The 21,255-nt window shown below is 46.6% G+C and overlaps 1 protein-coding gene across 1 annotated transcript in view; it reads left to right on the top strand.

Moving 5' to 3' along the window:
• Positions 1 to 21,255, top strand: part of LOC137423150 (carboxy-terminal kinesin 2) — a 91,040-nt gene that overhangs the window by 52,925 nt on the left and 16,860 nt on the right. The window contains exon 10 of the mRNA XM_068109987.2: positions 16,040 to 16,150. Within this exon, the coding sequence (XP_067966088.2) occupies positions 16,040 to 16,150 (111 nt within the window). The remainder of the gene's footprint in view (positions 1 to 16,039; positions 16,151 to 21,255) is intronic.

The raw sequence follows: 21,255 nt of genomic DNA, 5'->3' as shown, positions 1-21,255 counted from the left end.
GTACTCACCATTGAAGATACTGTAGCGACCCATGGGTTCCCCAAGCAAGACCAGCATTAGAATCTCCTTGCTCCAGCCGGTGACGTCACCGGCGGGGATCCCGGCGCCAGAGTGGCTGGTCACGTGACCGCCAAAGCGTGTGGCGCGCGTGCGGGTATAATCAGCTACACCTGTTGATCACGTGACCACCGAAGCGTGGCGTGGCTTTCGGTTTCTGGTTGTGCTTTATAATGCAGCCCGATAAACGGGCTTTAGTGTTCCCGAGTTGGTTTTGAGAATAAATATCTTCTCGGACGAGTTTGTGTCTTGCCCGTCATTTCGTCCGTATCAAGCAAGAGCCCCGGCTCTTCAATACTACAACTTGCGTGATGAAGATGATGATGAATTAGCTGTGCAGTACTGATGACGATGAAGGTGATGACGATGATGAATGTACTGCACAGCCAGAAAGAGCATTACAGTTACCCATTACGTGGGTAACTAGCGCAAGTGGAAGCTGCCGCATCTGCGTTTTCCATACGCACGACTCTTTGTCGCTTTGTCTACCCTTCTACTGTACACTATGTACAGTATTTTATTTCTTGTAATATGTTTTAATCACTGTATTTTTCTTATTTTTTTTACGTTTTTTAATTTTTTAGACAAGAAAATGCTTATTTTACCACAAAAATATTTAAAATAATAGTATATAAAAATACATTTATACCGCAAAATCCCGCGATATAGCGAAAAATCCGCGATATAATTTTACATATACTAGCGAGAAAAACCCGCGATGTACCGAAGCCGCGAAAAGTGAACCGCGATATAGCGAGGGATGACTATATATATATATATATATATATATATATATATATATATATATATATATATATATATATATATATATATATATATAGTGAAACCTTGACTTACGAGTGCACCAACTTACGAGTTTTCCGAGATACGAGCCGTCGCTCGGGCGGTTTATTGCTTTGAGATGCGAGCCGAGATCTGAGTTACGAGCTTACGCCACCCGCCACCAGGTGGGTTCCGGTCACGTGGTTATCTTGCCGTGCAAGCATCTCTGCCGTATATCGCTGCTGCTTTGTTTTCGCATTTTGGTTATTTTGGAAAATTTCTTAGTTTTAACCATGGGTCCTAAGAAATTGAGTGCCAAGGGCAGTACTGAGAAGAAGAAGAGGATGATGTGCTTGGATATAAAACACGCAATCGTCGAAAAACATGAGCGAGGTGTGCGTGTTGTCGACTTGGTGAGGCGGATGTGAAGGCAGCTGAAGATTTTATTATAACTTTTGCCGAACTGATAGAAGCCGAGCGATACATCCCCCAGCAAATCTTCAACTGTGACGAGACAGGGCTCTTCTGGAAAAAGATGCCGAGGAGGACGTATATAACGGCAGAGGAGAAGAGCATGCCAGGCCACAACTTGTTCAGAGTGCCGGCGATAGCTCGCCTTCTCTTTGTGGAAAACACGGTGAGATCCTTAACATCCAACAACTAATGGGACGCAAACGGGGCGCCCAGTTTAGCGGTACACACATTGATGAATCACCCTGCCTGTGATTCACCCATGACAGGTTATAGCTGGGTCGGGATTCAAACCCAGGCTGGACAGTTTAGAGTCAAGTGTGCGTACCTCCAGTCCAGGCCATCCTGCCAACTTGTATGCTGCATACAGGTGAAATATAAAGCGCGAGATATTTTTATATATACTGTATATTTAAAAAAAAATTGGTGTGGTTTTTGGTGGGCTGGAACGGATTAATAGCATTTCAATGCATTTTAATGGGGAAATTTAATTTGAGAAACGAGCAAATTGAGTTATGAGCTCGGTCACAGAACGAATTAAACTCGTAAGTCAAGGTTTCACTGTATATATATATATATATATATATATATATATATATATATATATATATATATATATAGTGACGGATCTCCGATGTCGGCTCTCCCCTTATCAAGAGGGGGTTAATCCCCTTGTCCTCTTATCTGGCCGACGCGACCCTGGAAGTTCTAACGTTCCTTCCGGTCGGTGGTAAATAGGGTTGTTGGTCGAATTTTAGTCCTCTTACCTAATTACTACCACCGACCGTAAAGCAAGGGAATAACTCCCGCCCGAATCACGGATATCAGGTGGAAACGCCGAGCGGATAGCGATCCGCGATCTGAGCTGTTAACAATGACTAACCCGATTATAGCGGTCCCGAATCGTGCCTCGTTTACCCAATGGAGAAAAGACTAGGACGATCGGATTGAGAGGAAACCAGGAAAATAGGAAGAACAGATTGGTTTATTAATTATGTACAAAGAAGAAGAGGAAACGAAAGAATGTACAAGAAAGAAAGAGGAAGGAAAAGTACACAGGGCAGTCTTCGACAGGCTTGCTCTATTCCCTGGACACGGGCCCGATCGCTCTCTGATTCGGTCTCAGACTCCAGACTCACACGGGGATGCAGATGGTAGGGTGGAAGGTCCGGCGATGGTGTCCAGGCTCCAGTCCGGCTCCGGTCCAGCAGACGAAACCCGGCAGGCAGCTCTCCTCGTAGTGTAACGCGAGCGGACAATTATAATGACGGGGGGAAGGTAAGCTTGGGCTATTTATTGGCATACATATTTTGTGTACCGGCACTTTTGTACTGGCGCTACCGGTCTTACTCGCCCCAAGCGCCCCCTCCCCAATGTCCTGCACGCTGCAGTTCTTAGCAATGCGTGCCGCGCGCTCGCCCGGTCAGCCCTCTCGTAAAGCGCACTTCCTTACAGTGCCATTCTTTGGCTTCAGTTCTGTTGTAACGCACACGTCCCAGGTCAAGCGCCTCTCCCTCGCCGCTCAGACCTGAAGGTCAACCTCCTTCCACGGGTGCAGTTGCGTCAGTCCTTCGTAATCGCATCAGTCCTTTCGAGGGCTTTGCGTGCGCGCTTTTATAACCAAGCCAGCGAACGCTCTCGAAGCCCAAAGCCACGCCTGTCAGGCGATCTCACTCCAGCCCTGGTTGGCTGGTTATGGCTTACCGGCCCCTCCTTGATGGCTGGGTGACGTGGCCGCACCTTCTTCCTGGCGCTCTGCCCCCTTTTAGGGCCTTACCTCGTGGGTTTCTGGGCTGGTTTGGGCGGAAGCCCAGCGAGGTTGCGAACGCTGCTGGCAAGGCACGTAACAAATTGGGAAGGGCCATGGGGCACAGACTGGGGAGCGCTTAATGGCGTCACTTGGAAGGGAGCCTGCCAAAATGAACGGAAGGGCCTACTCTTATTTGATTGACGCAACGCAGATGCAATTATTGGGAATGGCCTTATCTAAACACATACTAAGAAATAACTGACGTCCTATGGTGACCTACGTGTTTCTTGTGGCCTATCTATGGGGTGCAACCTTTAACCTTTAATGATGTTATCCGTGTGGGTTCTCAAAACCGCATATACGAGGTGTGTTCAAAAAGTATGCGACCTTAATTTGTCGTGCGTAAACAAATGAAGCGAGGGAGGCGTTGATTGGTGCACGTATGTAGGCGATCCTAATGCGCACGCGTGAATTTTTTCCCACCTGCAGAAGCTGTCATTCGACGGCAGACCGCCGATGAGTGAGGAAGTGTAAGTGAGCGCCGTTGGATTTTCGTTTTTGACAAAATGACGGAAAAACTTGAACAACGCTACTGCATCAAATTTTGTGTAAAGCTTGGCGATTCCCAAGTGGAAACGATCCGCAAGATTCAACAGGCCTTCGGGGACGAAGCAATGAGCACCACACAGATAAAGGAGTGGTACAACCGCTTCAAAGATGGCCGCACATCAGTGGAGAGTGAAGCACGTTCGGGTAGGCCCTCAACATCCCGAAATGAGATCGTCATTGACCAACTGAGGACCCTGGTGATGCAGGATCGTCGAATCACGATCAGAGAACTTGCAGACGAGGTGGGCGTCAGCATTGGATCCGTTAATTCCATTATGAAGGAGGATTTGGGCTTCAGGAGAATCTCAGCGAAGTTCGTACCAAAGCTGCTAACGATTGAGCAGAAGCAACTCCGTTTGGAGATCGCACAGGACATGCTGGAGACTGTGAACAGCGATCCCAGCTTCCTCAACACAGTGATCACTGGCGATGAGTCCTGGGTTTATGGGTACGACCCAGAAACCAAGTTGCAGTCATCACAATGGAAGCATCCAACATCCCCGATGCCAAAAAAAGCAAGGCAGGTCCGCAGCAATGTCAGTCATGCTGACCGTCTTCTTCGACTCCAGTGGCGTGGTTCATCACGAGTACGCACCACACGGCACAACCATCACCAAGGAGTATTACCAAGAGGTTCTGCGTCGCCTTCGTGACGCTGTGCGACGCAAACGGCCGGACCTGTGGGCAGCGGGCAATTGGCAGCTCCATCATGATAACGCACCCGCCCATTCTTCACATTTGATAGAGTTTCTTGGCCAAACACAACACACCTGTGCTTCGTCAGGCTCCCTACTCTCCTGACATGGCTCCGTGTGACTTCTGGCTTTTCTCCAAACTGAAAATGCCCCTGAAAGGGACCAGATTTCAGTCCAGAGAAGACATCATGCGGAATGTTTCGGACCAGCTGCGCGTCATCCCAAAAGAGGCGTTCCAGCACTGCTTCCGACAGTGGCAGAACCGTTGGGAGAAGTGTGTGGCAGCCCAAGGGGACTACTTTGAAGGAGATTAGTGTAAGTTTGTTGTATCTGGATACGAGTATTTTTTATGAACAAAGGTCGGATACTTTTTGAACACACCTCGTGTATATGTATATATATATATATATATATATATATATATATATATATATATATATATATATATATATATATATATATATATATATATATATATATATATATATATATATACACACACACACACACACACGGTGCTTCAAAAAATGTTAACACTTGCATGGGACTATATATCTCAGAAGTGTTAACATTTTTTGAAGCACTCTATGTATGTATGGATCAGGCCTGGCTCGCAGTCGGCGTTCCGATTCATCCCAATGGAGTTGAGGTCCGAGCTCTGTGCAGGCCAGTCAAGTTCTTCCATACCGATCTCGACAAACCATTTCTATATGGACCTCGCTTTGTGCACAGGGCATTGTCATGCTGAAACGGGAAAGGGCCTTCCCCAAACTGTTGCCACAAAGTTGGAAGCACACAATCATCGAGAATGTCATTGTATGCTGTGGCATTAAGATTTCCCTTCACTGGAACTAAGGGGCCTAGCCCGAACCATGAAAAACAGCCCCAGACCATTATTCCTCCTCCACCAAACTTTACAGTTGGCACGATGCATTTGGGCAGGTAGCGTTCTCCTTGCATCTGCCAAGCCCAGATTCGTCCGTTCCACTGCCAGATGGTGAAGTATGATAGAGATCGCGTTTCCACTGTTTGTCCAATGCTGGTGAACTTTACACCACTCCACTTGACGCTTGGCATTGCGCATGGTGATCTGAGGCTTGTGTGCGGCTGCTCGGCCATGGAAACCCATTTCATGAAGCTCCCGTCTAACAGTTATTGTGCTGACGTTGCTTCCAGAGGCAGTTTGGAACTCGGTAGTGTGTTGCAACCGAGGACATACTATTTTTACATGCTATGTGCTTCAGCACTCTGTGCTCCCGTTCTGTGAGCTTGTGTGGCCTACCACTTAACGGCTGAGCTGTTGTTGCTCCTATACGTTTCCACTTCACAACAACAGCACTTACAGTGGATCGGGGCAACTCTAGCAGGGCAGAAATTTGACGAACTGACTTGTTGGAAAGGTAGCATCCGATGACTGTGCCACATTGAAAGTCACTGAGCTCTTCAGTACGGCCCATTCTACTGCCAATGTTTGTCTATGGAGAATGCATGGCTGTGTGCTTGATTACATACAGTCACGTGAAAAAGTAAGTACACCCCATGTAAAGTTTTGACTTTTTCAACATATTTCAACATACAGGTATTTGATCTTCATTTCAACAATATTGATAGATAAAGGTGATATAATACAACAAATATCATGTAACATTTACATTTTGTAGTCCATTGTATAATTTAAATAAACATAAATGCAAATTTCGCATGTGGAAAAAGTAAGTACACCCTTGGCTCCAATAGGTGGTATTGCCCCCTTTGGCAGAAACAACCTCAAGTAGGTGTTTCTTATAACTGTCTACCAGTCTCTGACATCGACTGGGAGAAATTTTTGCCCACTCCTCCAAGCAGAATTATTTCAGCTGTGTGATGTTTGAGGGGTTTCTTGCATGCACAGCTCGTTTCAAATCCCCCCACAACATCTCGATGGGATTTAGATCCGGGCTTTGACTTGGCCATTCCAGAACCCTCCATTTCTTTCTTTTCAGCCATTCCTTGGTGGATTTCCTGGTATGTTTAGGGTCATTGTCATGTTGCAAGGTCCACCCTCGGTTGAGCTTCAACTTTTTTTTTCTTTTTTTTTTGTATACAGAATCGAGGCTCGTGAAAGAGCTAACATTTATCAAACAAACAAATCAAACAAACAAGCAAACAAAGTATATAAAAAGGGGAGCGGCAGACAAGATGGGGAGAGAAGGGGGAGGAAGCACACAAACACAACATTTGAGAGCAGGGACATCGGGAGATGTGTGGGAGGGAGAGGGCTTGGGGGGAGGCAGGACAGGTATAAAACGCAAGGACACCAAGGACTTCCAGGAAAGCAGTTGGTATTTCAAAAAAGTGGATTTGGGGTGAAATTAGCAGGGGTAGAAAAGATCAAGGTTTTGGATTGGGGAAGACAAGAGATGGTGTTGAACAGCTGTTTTAAAGACCTGGAGGGAGGAGTGTGATTGAAGAGAGTGAGGGAGTTTGTTCCAGAGGTGGGAGAAAGGAGTGAAGGTGAGCAGAGTCTTGACTTTGGCAGTTTAACCATAAGAGGGTTGCAGGCAGACCTTGTGCGACCTGTAGGAATATTTGCGGGACAGAGCACAGACAGGGCTGGGCGGGCTAGGCCGGAGAGGAGTCGGTAGAAGACGGTAAGACCACCAACCTGCCTGCGGTGAGTAAGTGAAAGGCCCTCGCAGATAGCGTCATCGCGGGAGATTCCAATGATTCTGAACGCTTTGGTTTCAACAGCGTGAAGACGAGCTAGGTGTGAGGCAGGAGCACCAGCCCAGAGGGGAGAGGAGTACTCCATTGAGCTGCGGATGAAAGCTTTGTATGTGCTGAGGAGCTCAGGTGTGCCAAGGAAGGACTTCGCACGACGGAGGATGCCCAGTCGGCGACTGGCTTTGGAGGCCAGCTTGGAAATGTGGTTTTCCCAGGAAAGATCATGGCAGATAGAGACCCAAAAGCTTGAGTGACAGAACTTCTTGGAGAGGATTATTCAGAAAGTAGATGGGAGGGTTGTCCAGTCAGTCTTTTCGGAGAGACATCGTAAGAGTGTGAGATTTGTCAGGATTGAAAGACATGTTCCACTTGTTTGCCCAGTCTGTGATTTTGTCCAGGTCTGCAGAGAGTGAGGAGGCTGCAGACTGCCGATCTGAGGGATGAGGAATGGAGCTGCAGAGAGTGGAGTCATCAGCAAAGAGATAGAGAGGATTTTCGAGAGAGTCAGAGAGATCATTGATGAAGACCAGAAAAAGCACAGGGACCAGAACACTGCCTTGGCGAACTCCAGCCTGAACAGGAAGAGGAGATGAGAGAAACCCATTCAGGGCCACATGTTGACAACGACGAGAGAGGAAGTCCGCCAGCCATGCGTGGAGATTTCCATGGATACCAAAGGAGGAGAGTTTGGTGAGCAGAGCGGGGTGCCAGACCGCATCGAAGGCACATGATATGTCGAGGGAGACGTCTCTAATTTCCTGTTTGGCATTGAGTACCTCCATCCATTGTTTAGACAGCAGAAGCAGCATGTCCAGAGTAGAGTGACCTGGTCTGAAACCAAATTGATGATCAGAGATCAAGCCATTGGAGAAGAGGAAATATTTCATATCCGAAGCAATGATGGATTCCATGACTTTGCTGATAATTGGGAGAAGGCTGATTGGTCTGTAGTTTCTAGGATCTGTTTTTGCACCTTTTTGTGTAAAGCGATGATGTTGGCTGATTACCTAGCAGATGGCAGTTGACCTTGAGCAAAAGAGAGGGTGAAGAGAACAGAGAGAGGGAGTGAAAGAGCGGAAGAACAGGATTTTAGGACCCGTGGGCTGATGCCGCAGGTTCAGTTGCAGAATCAGAGTCGAGGGTTGACAGAAACTTTTCCACCTTGTCAGGAGGAAAGGACACAGAGTCCAGGAGCAGCTGGTTACGCCTGGGTATGGTGGGTACAGAGAGGGATGGGTTTGGGACACAAGATTTAGAGGCAAACACAGAGTTGAGGCATTCAGCTTTTTCACGTGCGGAGTCAGCTGTGTCGCCATTTGAGGTAAGGGAGGGGATGGAGGGGGAACAAACACCAGAAACAGATTTGACCAGACGCCACCAGGATTTGGAAGAGGGAGACAGATATGAGAGTTCGGTCTTGAGAACGGAGAGATATTGTTTCCTGGCTCTCCTGAGGGTGGACACACGTGTTTAGGGCTTTGTGAAAGGAAATGAGATTTCCTTCCGTTGGATTTGCTTTCCAGGAGACGAAGGCAAGTTGTTTCTGGGCAACAGCCTCATCACAAGATTCCGTGTGCCATGGATGGGAGGAAGGGTATGACAACTGAAGACGAGATGGGATAATCTGTGCATGAGAGAGAGCAATTTACTTTGGAAGAATTCCCAGGATGAGTTGATGTCAGAGGTGGTAGAGATGGGAGACCAGTCCTGATGATTGATGGCTGCTTGAAGACCGTGCCAGTTGGCCTGAGTGAAATGCCAGACTCGTCGACGCTGAGCAGGCTCCCTGAGAATGGTAAGAGAGATGTCCACTTTAATAAGCACATGATCAGAGGAGCCGATTGGAGCAGAAGAAGAGCAGCAGACATTTTCAGGGAGGTTAGTCATAACCAAGTCCAGAAGAGAAGATGCTCCGTTGACTGAGATCCGGGTCGGGAAATTGACAGATTGCGTCAGTCCCAGTGAGTCACAGAAGTCCTTTGCTGAGGAGCCATGGCTGGTGAGAGAGGTACCCACACCCAGCCAACTGGCATGGTGACAATTGAATTCACCACATATGAGGAAGAGAGAGTTGGGATGAGTAGATAGAAGTTGGTCCATATCATCAGACAGCGAGATGTAGATGGAGTCATCACTGTTTGGTGGACGGAACAAAACACATATGAACAAGAGGTGGGAGCGAAGGGGAAGCCGTAGCCAGAGGTATTCCTGGGGGTGAGGTGGAGAGAGTGCAGTGCAGGGCGAGTGAGGAAGAGAGTTTTTGATAAAGATAGCAACCCCACCTCCAGGACGAGGCTCAGGTCTATCATACCGGAGGAGGGAGTAACCCGGGAGAGATACTCAGGAATCGGAGACATCATGAAGGAGGAAAGTGTCTGTTAAGCAGATCACGTCTGGTTGGTCAGAAGCAACCTGTATGGAGAGATCAGTTAAGTTTGAACAAAGGCCCCGGATGTTTGAGTTCCATACCGTGAATGAAGAGGAAGGGGGAGCATCGGATACAGAACAGGGGGGAGGTGGGGTAGGGTAAGAGGTGGAAGAGGTAGGGAGAGCTGTTGAAGGTGTGTCAGAGATTTCAGAATAGCTCGGAGAAAGGGAAGGATGGGGCGGACAAAAGGTTTGATGGTGATTGGGTGAGGCACAATGAGGTGTTATTTGAGGAGGGGGAAGAGCGAGGCAGAAGGTTGGGGGAGATGGAGGTGAGAGTTGGAAGGGGGAAGAAGCTGGGAGGACGCTTTGAGGAGGAGGGGTGAGAGGGGGGAAATGGAGAAGAAATGAGGGTGGGGAGATTTGAATGGGAGGGGCGAGGGGGGAGTTTATGTGGGGATGGGTTCGGGGGGAGTTTAGGAGGGAAGGGACAAGGGGAGGGATTTGAAAGGGATGGGATATGGGGGAGATTTGGAGGGGAGGGGTGCGGGGGGAGTCTAGGAGGGGAGGGGCGATGTGGAGTCTTGGAGGGGAGGGGTGTGGGGGGAGTTTAGGAGGGAAGGGGCAAGGGGGGAGATTTGAAAGGGATGGGTGATGGGGAGGATTTGGAGGGGAGGGGCAAGGGGGAAGATTTGAAAGGGATGGGTGATGGGGAAGATTTGGAGGGGAGGGGTGATGGGGAGGATTTGGAGGGGAGGGGTGAGATTGGATTTTAGAAAGTGTACGATTAATGGGAAACGAACATTTGTTGCAAAATGAGTTACTTGTGACCTTCGAGTCAAAAATACGTTTAAGGACGCTGGAGGGAGGATGGAGTGCAGGAGAGTTTAGGGAATGTCGAAAAGAGGCACTGTAAGAGATGGAATTTTTTGGGGGGATGAATAGATTTGGGTGAGCAAGTCGAAAGCAACCTTTTAAAGAAGAAGAAAAAAATAGGTGTTGTAATATATGACAGAATACAGAACTTGAGGGGAAGGTTTAAACATTTTAAAGTTTAACAGTGAAAACTATCTGGGGAAATGGGGGAGAAAGACGTGGTTGAAGAACGAACGAACGAATAAACGAATAAGATCAACGAATAAGAACAGAGAAGGAAATGTTTTTTGTTTTTTTTTTGAGTTGAGATTTTAAACAAGGAAGTAGGCTATGGGGTGAAAAGACTGGGAAAAACAGAGAACGAAAGTTATTGGAGCACAAACGACGGACCGCTGAGAGAAAAACAAAGCCTCAAGGTTGGACACTGTACAAGACCTCAAAAGACACGACACAAATTAACACGATTTTCTATACAGGTATGAAAGATTTTCACCGAGAATCTTCCTTCGGACACACTATATACGTACACACACCATAAAATAAATACAGTTATAACGAAAATACAAATGGGAACAATTACTTAACTTCGATTTTGATGGATAGCGTGGACAGCTGCGAATAAACGAAACCTCGCCGGCAAGACCGGAAGCGGAGGTGACTTTCCAACAGTTGGCCTCACATTATCCTCAAGCACCCTCTGGTACAATGAAGAATTCATAGTGGATTCTTTGATGGTGAGCTGCCCAGGCCCTGATGCAGCAAAGCTGCCCCAAACCATAATATTTCCACCACCATGCTTTACAGTTGGTATCAGGTTCTTGTGGTCAAATGCTGTCTTTGGTTTTCGCTGAACATGTCTTCTGGTACTGTGGCCAAATAGTTCTACCTTTGACTCATCTGTCCAGAGCACATTGTTCCATAAGTGCTGGTCTTTGCCTAGGTGTTCATTGCCAAACTTTAGTCCTGCCCTGATGTTCTTTCTGGACAGCAAAGGTTTCCTCCTGGCACACCTCCCATGCAGATAAAATTTGTGCAGCCTTTTTCTAATGGTAGACTCTTGCACTTTGACATCAACAGTGGCAATAGCTACCTGTAGGTCCCGTGATGACATTCTGGGGTTCTTCGAGACTTCTCTCAGCATCTTGCGGTCTGCTCTCGGGCTGAACTTGCTGGGGCGGCCTGGCCTGAACAAGTTGGCAGTTGTTTGGAATCTTCTCCACTTGTAGATGATCTTCCGGACAGTCGAATGATTGATTTCAAATTGTTTGGAGATCTTTTTAAATCCCTTCCCAGACTCGTAGGCATCTATAACCTTCTTTCTGAAGGCCTCAGAGAGCTCTTTTGATCTAGGCATGGTGACGCCGCACACTTCAACAACAAAGAGCAAACCAAACTAAATGTCTGAGGTTTAAATAAGACAGGTTCCTCCAAGATCCTCTCTGACGATGTTCTAATCATTTGCACCTGAGCTGGTGCACCTGATTCTAAATTTAGGTATTTGAAGTAGTGATAAATGTCGGGGTGTACTTACTTTTTCCACATGTGAAATTTGCATTCATGTTTATTTAAATTATACAATGGACTTCAAAATGTAAATGTTTCATGATATTTGTTGTATTATATCACCTTTATCTGTCAATATTGTTGAAATGAAGATCAAATAGCTGTATGTTGAAATATGTTGAAAAAGTCAAAACTTTACATGGGGTGTACTTACTTTTTCACGTGACTGTATACCTTTCAGAAATGGGTGTGGCTGAAATGGCCGAATCCACTAATTAGAAGCGGTGTCTGCATACTCTTGGTCATGTTGTGCAGTGTACAGTATGTCAGATTTGAGAGAAGTGTGGGTGTGGATGCAAGAGTTTGAGTCAGACGGTTGCATAATCAGAGACTGATGGGCTGTGTGCATAAGGTGTGTGATGATAAGGATTTCCAACAACGCAGTGCCTTTGGCAAGGTGCTACGTAAGATGACTGGGAGAAGCAGCAAACCACAGTGTTGTGTATGTCCTTGGGAGGGAGCGGGGGGGTGGTGGGGGGAGGGGGTTCTTCAGCAGTGAAAGGATGTGAGGAAAATGAAATGGCCAGGTATTGGAGATGATGGATAGAGTGGTGTGTGGGGTGCTTCAGAGTTTGAAAGGAAGGGTGGAAGGTACATTGAGAGAGATTAATGAGATTGTGTTTGTGTTTGTGTATGCGTGTGCCATGTTTGGAGTGATGGATTGTGTTTTTGAGAACCACATGGCCACGAGACTCGAGGAAGTCAGTAACCCAAATGTATCGTCGACTTTGGATGCCACAGGGAGTTTGGACAGCAAGGTGGGATGCCAGAGTGCATTGAGAGCTTGAAATATGTCTTGAGAGACATCCCTTCTCTCATCTCTGACATTGAGGGGCCTCCTCCATCCATTGTTGGAAGAGTAGGAGCAGCATGCCCCATGGTGCGGTGATCCGATCTAAATCCAAATTGGTGATCTGAGATGAGGCAGTTGTAGAAAAGGAAGGATTTCGTATCACCTGTGAATGTGGATTTTATGATCTTACTGATGATGGGAATTATGCTGATCGGCCTGTAGTTAAGGGGATCTCAATCCTACATTTAACAGCCTCTTCGTCCAACGGACTTCATCTTCTCCCACTGCAATTATTATTTCTGTACACACCATCAATTATTGGTGCTTTTGCCTTCTTCATCCTATTCAATGCTGTCCACACCTCCTCCTGTGATCTCCATCAGCTCCACTTTCCCCTCCACATACCTCGGTAGCTCCAGCTCCCTGTTTCTTCCTTCCCGGTTCAACAGCTCTTTGAAATATCCTTCCCACACCTTCAATACTGCCGCCTCCATCCTTTATTGGATCCCTCCTATCACTCCTCCCAACCCCCCATTCATGTCCTTACTATTCTCATGATGTGCAATATTCTGTTGACTACTTTCATTACTTCAGCAAGGTCAAATAACACCTCCAAAAGTAGGCTGCAATGTTTACCTCAAAACGAATGAATGGGACGAACAAGTTTTGCTTTGAACTCGTAACTGATTTCATTTATTGTTGTTTACTATTTACTTATTTATTTCTGTGCATACTTTATTTTTCTTACCTATTATACATCGATTAAGGCTCATTGAGGACCTCTTGCACAAATCTTGCATTCAGATAGACTTTGGACAACACTGCACTTGACTTTAAACATCAGACAAATGCAGCACTCTGGGTGCTGCCGACGCCATCTTGTGACCTCACTTTTCTCTTTGCAGTCATGCTCAGTGACTCCATATTTATGGAGTGCAACCGTACTCGTTTTTGTCTCGGAGCATTATTGATGGAATGCCTGGTAACGACAGAACTTTCTCGACCTTCCTGGGTGATAGGGACCAGAGGGTGGAGGGGAAGCTTTCGCCAAAGATGGACTTGACAAGGCATCACTATAATGGAGGAAGGAGACTGGTTGGAGAGTTTAGCCTTGAGATTTGCAAAATGACATTTAGGTTGGCTCAGGGTGGATACATACATGTTTTAAGCCTGATGGAGTGACCCAAGGTCACCATTGAGTTTGCTTTTTATATTGACAAGGGTTATTTGATGACGACCACCTCCTCATTTAATCCTGTGTACTGAGGCCGAGACCAGGATTTCCCAAACCCAGGGTCGTAACCCGAACTTGAAAACCCCTTTTTTGAAATCTTTTTTTTTTTTTTTTTTGTGTTTATAAATTGGTATACAGAATCGAGGCTCGTGTAACAGCTAACACATTGGACATGAAAAACATGCACAGACAAACAAAACATGCAATGAAGTGAGCGGGCGACGAGGGGGGAGAGGGAAGCACACAAGCACACAAGCACAACAACAGAAGAGAACCGGGATGCCGGTAGATCTGTGGAAGGGGGAGGGCTGGAGGAGGCAGGAGGGGTACACGGTACAAAGCGAATGAACACTTCTAGGAACTCCAGGAAAGAAGCTGGGGATTCAAAGAGGTGGATTTGGGGCGTTTTAATGGGGGTAGAAAAGATCAAGGTTTTGGATGGGGGAAGATAAGAGATGGTGGTGAACAGCTGTTTTAAAGACCTGGAGGGAGGAGTGGGATTGAAGAGAGTGAGGGAGTTTGTTCCAGAGGTGGGAGAAAAGAGGAATGAAGGAGTGAAGGTGAGCAGAGTCTTGATTTTGGGAGTTCCACCAGAAGAGGGTTGCTGGCAGATCTTGTGTGTCCTGCAGGAATATTTGGGGGACAGAGCACAGACAGAGGTGGGGGAGCAAGGCCGGAGAGGAGTTGGTAGAAGACAGAAAGACCACCTACCTGCCTGAGGTGAGAGAGGCCCTCAGAATAGGCTTCATCGCGGGAGATTCCAATGATTCTGAACGCTTTGGTTTCAACCGCGTGAAGCCGAGCTAGGTGAGGCAGGAGCACCAGCCGAGAGGGGAGAACAGTATTCCATTGTGCTGCGGATGAAAGCTTTGTACGTGGTGAGGAGCCCAGAAAGTACTTCGCATGACGGAGGATGCCCAGTCGGCGACTGGCTTTGGAGGCCAGCCTGGAAATGGGGTTTTCCCAGGAAAGATCATGGCAGATATTGAGACCCAAAAGCTTGAGTGACAGAACTTCTTCAAGAGGATTGTTCAGAAAGTAGATGGGAGGGTTGTCCAGACAGTCTTTTCGGAGAGACAAAGTGAGAGTGTGAGATTTATCAGGATTGAGGAAAATGTTCCACTTTTTGACCAGCTTGTGATATTGTCCAGGTCTGCAGAGAGTGGAGACGGCTGCTGCCTGCCTATCTGAGGGTTGGGATATGGAGCGGCAGAGAGTTGTCATCAACAAAGAGATGGAGGATTTTCCAGAGAGCTCGAGATCATTGATGAAGACCAGAAAAAGCACAGGGCCCAGAACACTGCCTTGAGGAACTCCAGCCTGAACAGGAATGGGAGAAGACAGTATTCTATTCAGGGCCACACATTGACTGTGACCAGAAAGGAAGTCTGCAAGCCATGTGTGGAGGTTTCCATGTATACCATACGAGGAGAGTTTGGTGAGCAGGGCGGGGTCCCAGCCCATATCGAAGGCACAAGATATGTCAAGGGAGACAGCTCTGATTTTCTGTTTGGCATTGAGGTCCTCCATCCATTGTTGAGACAACATCAGCAGCAGCATGTCCTGAGTGGAATGACCTGGGCTGAATCCAAATTGGTAATCCGAGATCAAGCCATTGGAGAAGAGGAAGGATTTGATGTCAGAAGCGATGATCGATCCCATTACCTTTGATTATTGGGAGCAGTCTAATTGGTCTGTAGTTGCAAGGATCTGGTTTTGCCCCTTTCTTCTGTAAAGCGGTACAGATTGGCTGATTTCCAAGCAAAAAACATTTTTTTATGAAAAAAAACTTTTTGAGGGGGCTGTCACGTCGCAAGTGTTTCCTCTGACAATCTTTATCGTAGGTACCAGTACCATTTGGTTCTCGAGGCGAATGGGATTTACAATGTTGGGTGGTGGTCAAAAAAGTTTGGGAAACACTGGCCCTGGAGGTTGGGTCAGATAATGACCTGATAGGATAAACTGATGCAAGAAAAATATACAGTTTTGTGAAAGTATTTTATTTTGTAGTGTTTGCTAAAAGCTTAACCATCTCTTGCTTATCACATTGGTTTAAGCATTGCCTTGCATTGAAATCTTTTCTTTTATATGACACGTTGGTGTGATTATGATGGAAACTTTCTGTGCATCTTCTGCAGGGGAATATCAGAGTATTTTGCCGTGTGCGACCCTTCATGAGAAGTGAAGAAAATTCTTTTGAGCACATTGAGCTCACAGCAAACAGTATTACCCTGGAAAAGACCACAGAGGTAAATGTTGCACCCTAATGCTGAGTCGATAAAGTATCGTTGGTTGGGGAGGGGGGAGGGGGGGGTGGTGATGGGGATTTAAATTGTTGAAACCACCAAACTGCAAATTCTGTAGTTCAAGTTACCCAAGTTCAACTTTTTAATGTTTCTTGAAGTCCCTTTTTGCTCACCTGGAACGTAATTCTAGTGTGCTCCTGTAAATACATGCAACTTCTCCAAAACTGCAAATGGGATTGTGACCAAATTTGGCAAAAAATTATATTTGTGATGTTGCGACTCGGGTTTGTTCACGGCATTGAAAATCGAGGTCTCAGTGGATCCAGATCTGACCCCCCCCAATAGGAATTTGCTTTTTCCTCTAAATACACACACGATTTCGATGAAACTTGAACACAACCTTTATCACCCTGATGTACCCATGTTTGTTCATGGCATTGGAAAAATCGAGCCCGAAGAAGGTGTACAGGGTGTTTGAGCCACCCAAAGTAGGTATTTGCTTTCTTCTCAGAAACTACACACACAATTGTGATGAAACTTGACCACAACGTTCCGTTCATCACCCATGACGTACGAAGGTTTGTGCACTACAACAACAACAACAGGCATTTTAAGGCCATTTTCCCTGCTAGAGCGGGGGTAAACCTTGTGGTCCCCATGACAATCTTCTCCATTTTGCCCTATTTTCTGCATCTCCCCTTGTTAACCCCCTTGCCCGCATTTCTTCTTCCACCATCTTCAGCCAAGTCTTTCTCGGTCTTCCCCGTCCTCTACTTCCTTCTCCATTCATTTCCATCACTCTTCTCAACCAGTCACTTTCATCCTTCCTCAACACATGACAAACCATCTCAACCTGTTTCTCTTCACATTATCCATCACAGGCTCTATTCCCATCATCTTTCGCAATTCATCATTTGTCTTCCTCTCTCTCAACGATACTCCACACATCCACCGAACCATTCGCATTTCCACCCTTTCCAGCCTTCGTTGTTGCTCTACGTTCATTACCCGTGTCTCGCTCCGAAAATCATAACACTTCTCACACATGCAGCATACACCTTTCCCTTCAGCTTCAACGACACTCCCCTCCTCGTGAGCATGCCACTCAGTTCCCAAAACTTCTTCCTTGCACATCTCTCCAGCAACCGTTGCCGAGTCTGATCCACCTTCTCCATTCAGCCTTCAGCTTCACGCCGTCTCCAATATCCAACTCAACATTTCCTCCATCTGCAGCTCCCTCTGTGCACACCTTACACTTGAATGTAGCTGCCAGACTGGTTAATGACCCTCTCAAACCACTACATTTTTGAGGAACCCACTCAGTGCACATTGTTCATTGAATGGAGTTCACTCCGACACCCTTCCTGCACACAGCACACGGCCACTTTCCAGTTCTTTCCACCTCACCACATGCTTTACCACTAGCCATCACCTTCGCTTTCCGATATTCACCTTCAGACCTTTTGTCTCCATACATTCCTTCCACTTGTTCATCTTCTCCTACAGTCCATCCATACTTTCTGCAATCAACACCAGATAATCTGCATACAACAACTCCCACGGCAAACCCGCCTTTACGTTCCGAGCCAGCACCTCCATCACAGCTACAAATAGTAGTGGACTTAGTACCGACCCCTGTTGCACTCCCACCTTCACCCCAAACTCACCACTGTTCTCGTCCTTCGTCCTTACAGCTGTGCGCTCTTTCGTACATTGCCATCACTACTCTGATCAACCATTCCTCCACTCCCAACTTCCTCAATGTCCATGTCACTACTTCACGTGGAACCCTATCGAATACTTTCTCCATATCAACAAACCCAAGAAACAACTTCGTCCTCTTCTCCATGTACTTCTCCTGCAACTGCCTTTCAATAAAGAGCGTGTCGTTCCTCTTCCTGGCATAAATCCAAACTGCATTTCGTCAATCTTCACTTTCTTCCTTATCCTCCTCTCCAACACCCTTTCCAATACCTTCATTCCATGCTCCAATAACTTTATCGCTCGATACGAGTGACAGTCCAGAGGGTCATCTTTCCCCTTGTATGGAGGGACGAGGGTACTCACTTCCCAATCCACTGGAATGCGGCCTTCTTTCACCACCAGATTACAGATCTCTGTCATTTTCTCCACACCCCAACTTCCTGCTGCCTTCAACATATCTCGCACAACTCCCGTTGGCTCTCCCGCTTTTCTACTCTTCATTGCTTTTATTGCTTCCTCAACTTCCTTCTCATTTAACTTATTTGCTGGTCGTAAAACTGGGTTGCTCTCTTTGTTGCCGTCCCATTCATTCTCTGCATTCAACACCATTTCCATATATCTCTTCCATCTTCCTTTAATTCCATCTGGGTCCACAACGATTTGTCCCACTTCATCCTTCAAGCAACTCACCCCCCATCACATCACACCTCTCTTTCGCTGTCTGCTTTGCAATCCTGAATACCACACTGACCCTCTTCGGAATCCAAGCGTTATCCGAACATTTTCCTCGATGCCTCCTGCGCCTTTGCTACCTCTTTCTTTGCAGCCTTCTTGGCTGCCTTATAACTTTCATGCTCTGCCTTTTCTGCCTCCGTACCCTTCGCCTTCTGCCACTCCTTGAACTTCTTCCTCTTCTTGTCAATCATCTTTCCAACTTAATCATCCCACCACCATGTTTCCGAGTGCCTCGGTGGTCCTTTTGTCCATCCACATACGTCACCAACGGATCCCATCAGACTATCTTTCATTGATATCCAACCATTTTCAAGCTCAACCACATCATCCTCTGCCATACTCAGCCTCTCTTTTAATGCCCCCCTCACTGTCACCTCTTTCAACCTCCACACCTTCATTCTCGGTTGGTACTTCACCGCCGAGCTCTCCTCGCACCTTTCACCCTTATGTCGCAGACAACCAAGTGGTGCTGTAAAACAACCTCCTCCCACGGGATCACCTTTGTGTCCCGGAGGTGCCTCATATCTCGCCTACGCACCATAAGGTCGTCAACGGTTGTCGACCCACCTGACATTTATGTAACAAGCTTATTATCCTCTTTCTGGAACTGAGTATTACAAATCTACAAATCGGCTCCATCAGCAAACTCCAAAATCCTTTCACCATCTCCATTTCTCACATCATATCCATAACCCCCATGAACTCCCTCAAAACTGTCCATTCTCCTTCCCACATGGCTATTTCGGTCTCTTCCTACCACAACAACTTCCTCATCTTTCACGTTTTCCATCAGCTTCTCCATCACACACCAGAACTTGTACTTCTCTTCATCGCTTCATCACTGCGGAGCATATCCTGAGATGACGTTCACCAAGAGCTTTCCAATCATCATTTTCACCATCAACCTTTCACTCACTCTCGTCCCACTCACCACACTACAATCTCCTCAGAAAACAGGACACCAAAACCATGCATGCCTTCTGGGCACCCTTGCCACACAAACTTGTATTTCTGTCCTTGCCCACCCGTCACCATTCTCACACCACTTCCCTTCCATCTCGTCTCCTGCACACAACATATATCCACTCTTATTCTGACCAATACTTCCACCATTTATATTGTGCACAATGTGCACTGCATTAAAAAAAAATTGAGGTCTAAGTAGGTCTATCAGGGGAATGAAGGGAGGGGTTGCACCCAAAATAGGTATATTTTTTGTTTAGTCTTGTGATTATTTTCAGATATATTCCATATAAAACCACCTTTAGAGGCCATTATATATTCCATATATTGTCATATATTCAGAGGCTGAATATGGTAGAGCATGATGTGGTTGAGCTTGAAAGTGGTTGGTTGTCAATGAAAGATAGTCTGTTGGGAGCCGTTGGTATGAGGTATGTGGATGGATAAAAGGACCATCGAGGCACTCGGAAACATGGTGGCGGGATGATGAAGATTGATGAGAAGAGGAAGAAGTTCAAGGAGTGGCAGAAGGCGAAGGGTATGGGGGCAGAAAAGGCAGAGCATGAAAGTTATAAGGCAGCCAAGAAGGCTGCAACGAAAGAGGAAGCAAAGGCGCAGGAGGCATGTAGGAAAAAGTTCGGAGAACGCTTGTATTTGGAAGAGGGTCAGAGAGCGGTATTCAGGATTGCAAAGCAGATAGCGAAAGAGAGGTGTGATGTGAATGGGGTGAGTTGCTTGAAGGATGAAGTGGGACAAATCGTTGTGGACCCAGATGGAATTAAAGGAAGATGGAAAAGATATATGGAAATACTGTTGAATGCAGAGAATGAATGGGATGGCAACATGGAGAGTAACCCAGTTTTAGGACCGGCAGAGAAGATAACCGAGAAGGAAGTTGAGGAAGCGATAAAAGCAATGAAGAGTGGAAAAGCGGGAGGGCCAACGGGAGTTGTGGGAGATATGTTGAAGGTAGCGGGAAATTAGGGTGTGAAGAGAATGACAGAGATCTGCAATCTGGTGGTGAAAGAAGGCCGCATTCCAGTGGATTGGGAACTGAGTGCCCTCGTCCCTCTATACAAGGGGAAAGGTGACCCTCTGGACTGTGGCTCGTATCGAGCGATAAAGTTATCGAAGCATGGAATGAAGGTATTGGAAAGGGTGTTGGAGAGGAGGATAAGGAAGAAAGTGAAGATTGACGAAATGCAGTTTGGATTTATGCCAGGAAGAGGAACGACAGACGTGCTTTTTATTGTGAGACAGTTGCAGGAGAAGTATATGGAGAAGAGGAAGAAGTTGTTTCTTGGGTTTGTTGATCTGGAGAAAGCATTCGATAGGGTTTCACGTGAAGTAGTGACATGGGCATTGAGGAAGTTAGGAGTGGAGGAATGGTTGATCAGAGTCGTAATGGCAATGTACAAAAGAGCGCGCACAGCTGTAAGGACGAAGGACGGGAGCAGTGGTGAATTTGAGGTGAAGGTGGGAGTGCATCAGGGGTCGGTACTAAGTCCACTACTATTTGTAGCTGTCATGGAGGTGCTGGCTCAGAACGTAAAGGAGGGTTTACCGTGGGAGTTGTTGTATGCAGATGATCTGGTGTTGATTGCAGAAAGTATGGATGGACTGAAGGAGAAGATGAATAAGTGGAAGGAATGTATGGAGACAAAAGGTCTGAAGGTGAATATCGGAAAAACGAAGGTGATGGCAAG

The sequence above is a fragment of the Myxine glutinosa genome, chromosome 3 (genome assembly GCF_964187855.1).
Source record: "Myxine glutinosa chromosome 3, kmMyxGlut1.1, whole genome shotgun sequence".
NCBI classification, from domain to species: Eukaryota; Metazoa; Chordata; class Myxini; order Myxiniformes; family Myxinidae; genus Myxine; species Myxine glutinosa.
This window is presented reverse-complemented; position numbering and strand designations above follow the sequence as displayed.